Genomic DNA, 8,387 nt, shown 5'->3' on the forward strand with positions numbered 1-8,387 from the left:
CCGGTGACATGTAACACCCACACTCTGAATTGTTCTCCCTTGTGAAGGTCAGCTTGTTGGGGGAGGAACTGAGGGCGGGGCTGCTACTCTGGACTCCAATCGGGATAATTTGGCCATTTGCTCTTCTTGGTTGAGGGCTAACTTCTTGACTATTTCAGCCAACTCTGATATTTCCGATGCATATGTAGATTTTTCTGCCCTCTCATTCCCCCCATACTCTGATGCGACATGCATTTGGGCAAAGGTTTTCCTTGCTTTCTGCTGAGGCTGGAACTTTTTAGTTTCTCTGGCTAAGTTTCTGAGCTCAGCCTGCAGTTCTCGAAAACTCAGAAGTCTCGGCTTCATTGGGGCGATTCTTGTGTACACATCTTCATCAGAGAGCCCTCTTAAAAACTGCCGAGTTAGCTTACTATCTCGATCTGGAAAAGGCTGGCCTCCTCTTTCTTCTGACTGCGCTCATAAAAATCAGCCAGTGGATCAAGGGAACCCTGTGCATCACTGTACTCCGCTCTCATTTCCTCAAATGCTTTCTCAGGTGTCTGGTCATGTGGAGGCAGGTTGAGGACAAGCTTTCTGGCTTCACCTCCCAGATGTTGTACAACAGTGGAGAAATGTTGGTGAGTCGGGAGCTCTATTGCTTCAAGGAGGTACTGCATATCTCGCACCCAATCCTCCACCAGAATCTTACTGTCAGTATTGCCAGTGAAGACTTGGACATTTTTCACCTGGTGAGTTTGCATCAAACCTCCATACACTGCTGGTGCAAAACCTTGGTTGGCCATGGTAGTAGGGGAGGGCACTGATGATGATACAGCCAATTGGGGATGAAGAGGTATCTTGGAAATGGAACTGGGGTAACATTGTTGGGCATGTGCATCAGGGGCCATGTAGACAGGGGGGTTTGGGGCCATCTGTGGCATGAGCGATGACTTTTGGACAACGTTTGGAGCCACAAAGCCATAGCTTGCAGGTGGCACAGACTGAGGGATATTGGCTGAAGAAAGGGGGATCTGTACACCTTTAGTTGCTGGGCTGGTGACCATGTGCATGGTGGAGGGGTCTTGCGTGCTTGCCATAGGGGCCTGAGGCAGAGGTGTGGAAAGCGGGAAGCCTGGGGGGGGGAGGGGGGTTAGGACTTAACTGGCTTGGATGAGGAGAGACAGCTGGGTGGTCAGGTATGGGTATGTGCACACTTACTTGGGGAACAGTAGTCCTCACCAGGGGGGTTGCTCCGGGCAGGGTATGGCCAGGCATTTGTGCTGCACCTGCGGCGACATCATAGTGGGGTAAAAGTTGCCTTTGGACCTCAGGGCCTGGAAGCATTGACACGGTTCCTGGAAAAGCACCCTGGTTGATAACAGGTGACAGATATGGAGGAGAAGGGGTCTGCTGGTAAACAGCTTGAGCTGTAATGGGACTGCCTCGTTGTTTTGGAGAATCTTTATAGTTTTGCCACATTTTGATGTTGTTTCTTTTTCTTCTTACAGTTTGTGTACTTTCAACAACATCAAAAGTCCACCCTTCTGTTAGTCTCTGATCATCAGAGAGAAGACGACGGACAGCAGGGTTCGAAGCGTGATGGAGACTGTATTTCTTCACAACAGCTCAAACATACACAGCCTTAAACAACAGGAAGAAAAGAATCAATCACATGTTCATCTTTCTTTTACACTCACACATCCTGATTGCCAAATGAACAGGCAGACATGAACAAAACATCCCATTGACACACTAACAAGGGAAATTCAGGCTGAACTGTTACACAAACCTTCAATATAGCCAAACTAAACAGTGCATAACACAACACAATAATATATTTTCAAAACACAAATTGTTTAACTGCAGCATAATTTGTATATTTTGTAAAACACATGAGCTGCCGGTAGCACTGCTTACCTTAAACAACAGGAAGAAAAGAATAACCAAACATGACGCCCCCTACAGAAAACCTACAGAATACGGTGAAAGAACAAACTGCTAGACTTGCTTGGTTTAATAGAAGGTTTAATAGAACAATGACCGGTGCTACAGTATCACCTACTGGTGGGACTCAGTTATTCCCTTACACAACCAAAACTTTTTAATTTGCAACCAAAACTTTTTAATTCAAAACCAAAACTTTTGAGCTTGCAAGCAAAACTTTAGAATTCAAAATCAAAGCTTTTTTCTGTTTTGATGTCAAAAAAAAAAAAAAAAAAAAATTGGTGCGGTTGCCACTTAAATAATTTTGTTCTCAGATCTATTCTATTTGATTGAACTTTTATTTTTTGATTGCAACTTTATGTTTTTTTGGTCTCAACTCTCTTTTTTGTTTGCAAAACCTTTTTGATTGATTGAATAATAAAGACACAAAATTATCTCCATACATACGGACTGAAAACCTTGAATCTGAATGAAGCATATATACATACTGTACACAGTGAGGAGCAAACGTATTTACACCCCCTGCAATTTTGCAAGTTCTCCCACTTAGAAAATATGGAGAAGTCTGAAGTGTTCATCATAGATGCATTTCCACTGTTAGAAACATAATCAATAAGTAAATAAATAATAAATCACATTGTTTTAATGATTTATTTGTATGTTACTGGGGTTCGGAAGTATTTGTACTCATGAGAAAATCAGTGCAAATATTTAATGCAGAAGCCTTTGTTTGCAATTACAGAGGTGAAATGTTTCCTGTAGTTATTCACCAGGTTTGCACATACGGCAACAGGGATTTTAGAACACTCCTCCGCTCCACACAAATCTTCTCTAGATCTGTCAGGTTTCGAGCCTGTCGCAGAGCAACATGAAGTTTCAGCTCCCTTCGAATATTTTCTCTTGGATTTAGGTCTGGAGACTGGCTAGGCCGCTCCAGAACCTTGATATGCTTCTTACGCAGCCACTCCTTGGTCATCCTGGCTGTGTGCTTCGGATCATTGTCATGTTGGAAGATCCAACCATGAGTCCTCTTCAATGCTGTGACTGAGGGAAGGAGGTTGTTGCTCAAAATCTGACGATACATGGCCCCATCCATCCTCTGCTGAATACAGTACAGTCATCCTGTCCTGTTTGCGAAAAGCACCCCCAAAGCATGATGTTTCCACCCCCATACTTCACAGTAGGGACGGTGCTCTTGTGATTGTTCTCATTCTTTTCCTCCAGACGAGTGGAGTTTACACCAAAAAGTTCCATTTTGGTCTCATCTGACCACATGACTTTCTCCCATGACCCCTCTGGATCATTCAGACAGTCCCCGGCAAGTTTTAGAGCTCTTTGAGAATCATAATTATTGCTGATTCTCATGAGTGCAAATACTTCTGAACCCCAGTAACATACAAATAAATCATTAAAAAAAATCATACAATATGATTTCCAGATTTTTTTTTTTACATTATATCTCTAACAGTTCAAATGAGTGATCAATATTTCAGTCCTCTTCCTATTTTTGCGAGAACTTGCAAAATCACAGGGGGTGTAAATACTTATGCTCCTCACTGTATATCTGTTTTAATGACTGACCTGACCTTTTCCTTTGTGCCAGAACTAAACTGCCTCTGACTGCGTGTTTGATGTAATAATTATGTAATGACTGTTGCTGGCAGTGTTGCAATGTGACCTGTTTTTTTCATTTCAGCCATCAGACCTCCACTTCCCACAGTTTATGCGAGTTGGCGGGTTTTCAAACTTGTATTTCCTGGTAGACATTGTGTTGTCATCTCTGTTGCACCTGGATGAGATCGCATGGTGGGAGGAGATCAGATGTGTTCAAGCTATTGTTTAAGGAATTATCTTTCTCTATAAATACAAGCATGTTTGTCCCTGTTGGCATCACTTGAGACCAGATCTCCTGCAGCCATGCTTTGTTTCAGACCCTGCACCGCACTGTGTGAGTATATCACTCATTATTTTGAAGAACAGTAATTCTGTGAATTTGTATTTAATCATAAATAAGTATAATTTAATATTTAGAAAAGGTATTTTATACTTCTGAGTATGTTTGGAGCAGTAAAGGGAACAAATGTTTCCACCTGCAAGTAACTTTCTTCCCTGTCACATGTAAAAAGTTTTGTCAGAAAAAAAACAAGCTTGACATTTGAATTTGTCTTTAATAAAAGTCCTTCTCTAAAAGTGAGGTTTCTTCTTTTTTCCAGTGCTTGCAACAGCTTGTCTGTTCTTGTCTCCAGGTAAATGACTGAAACCAGACTGAATGTGTTGATATTTCATTGAAGCAGTACAGACAGACACTGACTTGTGTTTTTTCTATTTGTTGTTTTAGCTGTTTCTGCAGAGAGAGCAACCTCCTGTGACAGTGGCAACTCTGTCCATCGCCTGAGCTGTGGTATGACTGAATATTATCCAGATCAGTGGATCTAGCATTGAGCCATCAAGGAGTTTGAATTTTGTTCTATCTGGCTTAGAAAAGAAAGGTTTGGCAGGTGGATTATACTTGTTTAGGTAACACTTTACTTGAAGCCCCCCTGTATAACACATTATAAGTACATTCATAAAGTATTATAATGCCATTATAACACGTGTAGCTATAGTTATAAACATTCATAGATGATCACAATGCCAGGACCGAACCCTAACCCTATGCTGTATAGTGCTGTATAGTGAGTTATAAAGCATTGTGATCATGTATGAGTGTTTATAACTACTTATAATGTGTTATACAGGGGGGCTTCAAGTAAAGTGTTACCCTTGTCTATATCTTGATAAAAGATGCTTTAAGATTTTTTTTTAAATTATTGTCAATTCTTTGCTCTCTATGTGTGTGACAGACATTGGAGTGATCAGCGTGCAGGAGTCGCTGTATGGACGTGAAGACAGAGTGACGTGCAGTGAGGGCAAACATTATTACCAGCTCGCCAACACTGAGTGCTCTTTGGCAGGCACGACAGAACTTATCCGAAGGAGGTACGCGTTATAATGCCTATCATAAAATTAAAACGTACCACAAAAGTGGAAGATTCTTACAAAAATATGGATGTCACAACGTAATGCAGTGTAACAGGGAAGCATCGTTACACTGCATTAAATCAGTTTTGAGTTCTGATACCTCGTCACCATCGGGACATTTTGTTTAAAGAGTTTCATTCCAGGCTTTCCCGTATCGCGTTTGCATTAACCTGTTTCCGTGTGTTTGTTTTCTCTAGGTAAAGATGGGAATTAACACATGTCAGTCAAGGAGTGATGAGGAAACAAAAGCTTGGGTAACACTTTACTTGAAGCCCCCGTGTATAACACATTATAAGTAGTTATAAACACTCATACATGATCACAATGCTTTATAACTCACTATACAGCACTATACAGCATAGGATTAGGGTTAGGGTTAGGGTTAGGGTTAGGGTTTGGTCCTGGCATTGTGATCATCTATGAATGTTTATAACTATAGCTACACGTGTAATAATGGCATTATAATACTTTATGAATGTACTTATAATGTGTTATACAGGGGGGCTTCAAGTAAAGTGTTACCAAAGCTTGCTCTCTGTAACAGACACACAAACACACCCAACCTGACACAAGGGACAGAGAAAGTGGAAGCACACACACCCATGTCTGGAATGTAACAATGATCAGAGCGATTAAAATTCATTGTGACTCTGTTGCTGTGGCCTCAGTTGATGAGGTGAACAAACCTTCTAATAATGATGGAACACAGAGTCTTTACTAAGAAAGAGGCAAGAAGTCCACTGACTTTATGCTTTAACTGAAATCCCCACAGGTGTGATGGCAAGAAGGTGTGTGAGTTGATAACCGCAAGTGATATCCGCATCTTGGACCCCTGCCCAGGAATCTTGAAATACGTGGACACCAACTACACCTGCCTCCCAGCACGTCAGTCCCCTCAGTTATCGCTAAATAATAAAACTGTAAATGAGCTCTGCTGTCAGAAATCTAACCTGATCCTGCTGTTTTCCAGTAACTCATGTTGCGTGTCAGCAATCCCTGGCACGCTTGCACTGTGGTAAGATCATTGGTTCTTCTCTTTGAGCTTATAATAAATCCACATGATTGATATGAGCGCAAACAGTGATCCGTGCCTTTTCTCTTGCTTGTTTTAATGCAGACCAGGGCCAGGTTATCGTTGTCTACGGAGCAGACTACGGTCGTCGGGACAGGACCACCTGCATTAACGGAAGACCTGATTCCCAGTTGCAAAATGTGTCCTGCTCAAAACCCACAAACATCGTGGCAACCAGGTAAAAAACAATGGCTATTATAATCTCTTGGCTCTTTTTTTGTCTAAGCAGCCTGTATTGACTCCTGTTACTCTACACCAACAGGTGTAATGGGAAAAACACCTGTGATATCAGAGCTCTCAACTCGGTGTTTGGAGACCCCTGCCCTGACATATACAAGTACCTGGAGGTGGCTTACCGCTGCAAGTGTGAGTAGCTAGCTACTTAATGCTTACTTAAAACTGCTCACATTTATGTGAATGGAAAGCACAGCATGACGCAAACAGGTTTTTAAATAAAAATGTGTTAAAAATGTTTGAAATGAACATTTTTTGTTGTTCTGTTGCAGATCCTTCTGTCACTGATTCATAAGATTCAACAGAGCTTTGATGAGGAAAAAAACTAAAAGATAACGGAGAAATCAATGTTACGGTGTGGGGCTTTCTTTTCTGACTAAATGTAAAAGTATCCTTTTCTATCATCTTTTTTCCATGAGTACATGAAAATGCTCTACATCAGTAAAATATCTCAAGCCTTTGTTTCGGTGTGAAAAAAAAAAAATCCAATAAATAACTTCAAGCATTATAAGAACGAAATGATCCAGCTTGTTGTCGATGCGTAAGGCTTTGGCTGATCTATAGACAATTCGCACACACTTGTGCACACACACACACACACACACACACACACACACACACACACACACACACACACACACACACACACACACAGGTAATTTAGAGTCACCAGTTAACCTCACACACATGATTATGGACTGTTGGAGGAAACCAGAAAACCTGCCCATGTGCTGAGAGGATATGCAGAGTTTATGTCACTCAGGACATGTGAGGGGAGAGTGGTGGCCATTGCACCACCATGTGGCAGAGGGTGAGATTTTTGGTAAGAAGTTTTGCTCAATTGTCTGCAGCAGCACTGAACAAACCCCAGGTGGTGTTATCAGCCTTTCTCAGAGGAGTTTTTGGTCATTTATGGCAAGATACAGAAAAAAGAAAAAAAAAAAACACTTTAGTTTTCAGAGGAAGACAATGTGATGTGCTTTGATCCTTCGTTTCATTTTGAGAGTAAACCAACACTTCCAGCTGATCGTTTCTGTGCAAATATAGTCTGAAGCGTGCAAAACTCACATGTGAGTGAAGTTTTCACATGATGTCGCTCATTGATGTTATAGTGAATAAGTTTGTCACAAAAAGCAGACAAACAGAAAGCACAATCTGTGCAAAATGCAGAACTTTGATAAAACAGGCCAACAGGGATGTGCCACATTGAAAGTAGTAATTTTTGGAGCCAAAGAGAAAATAGGGTAACACTTTACTTGAAGCCCCTCTTTATAACACATTATAAGTAGTTATAAACACTAATACATGATCACAATGCTTTATAACTCACTATACAGCAGTATACAGCATAGGATTAAGGTTAGGGTTAGGGTTAGGGTTAGGGTTTGGTCCTGGCATTGTGATCATCTATGAATGTTTATAACTACAGCTACACATGTTATAATGGCATTATAATGCTTTATGAATGTACTTATAATGTGTTATGCAGGGGGGCTTCAAGTAAAGTGTTACCGAAAATAGTAAATGTTATTGCAAGTGTAAAAGTAGAGTGTTCATTGTACTGTGGCAGTTTTGCCATTGTCTTTTTTCTTCATTTGAATTTCAGACAGCTTGATTTTAAGGAACAAAGTGTAAAACTGTTCATTCACACCTTCTGATAATTGAATTGTCTTCAAGTGTAATAGAGGCTAATTAAAATGGAGTAACCTTTATCGTATAATCATCAGTGCCACAGGGTATGTATGAGAATTAACACACATTTTCCACTGAAAAAAAAGTCATTTACATATGGATCTCAAAAGCCCGGAACAATGAAATCTCATGTTGTGAAAAAATGTCAAAGCTTGGCATGCTGCACGACGGAAGTCCAATGTGGTTCAAGCTGAGATAACTTACGAACATGCGGACTGCTCTTATGATGGTAAACTCAATTTAACTCAGGGCCCCAACTGAGCTAAAGGTTTATGAAGTCGGACATTCATTCATTCGTTATTCATTCATTATTTATTTATTTATTTCATTCTTTGAAAAAAAGAAAATGAAAAGGAGCAGAAGGAAGTAAAACTTGTCGTGTCTGCCCCTACCAACACAAAATAATTGACAAAACAATAGTTTACATCAAGAGTTGATTATAAAA

The 8,387-nt window shown here is 40.7% G+C and overlaps 1 protein-coding gene across 1 annotated transcript; it reads left to right on the forward strand.

Moving 5' to 3' along the window:
- Nucleotides 1-3,747: 3,747 nt before the first annotated feature.
- LOC115407965 (L-rhamnose-binding lectin SML-like) lies at nucleotides 3,748-6,734 on the forward strand. The gene is made up of 9 exons (XM_030118543.1): nucleotides 3,748-3,871; nucleotides 4,137-4,169; nucleotides 4,262-4,324; nucleotides 4,767-4,902; nucleotides 5,717-5,829; nucleotides 5,915-5,959; nucleotides 6,062-6,194; nucleotides 6,279-6,382; nucleotides 6,523-6,734. Exons 1-9 carry the CDS (start codon nucleotides 3,841-3,843, stop codon nucleotides 6,543-6,545), a joined length of 681 nt encoding a protein of 226 aa, XP_029974403.1. The 5' UTR covers nucleotides 3,748-3,840; the 3' UTR covers nucleotides 6,546-6,734.
- The last annotated feature ends 1,653 nt before the right edge of the window (nucleotides 6,735-8,387 follow it).

The sequence above is a fragment of the Salarias fasciatus genome, chromosome 20, assembly GCF_902148845.1.
Source record: "Salarias fasciatus chromosome 20, fSalaFa1.1, whole genome shotgun sequence".
Taxonomy (NCBI): Eukaryota; Metazoa; Chordata; class Actinopteri; order Blenniiformes; family Blenniidae; genus Salarias; species Salarias fasciatus.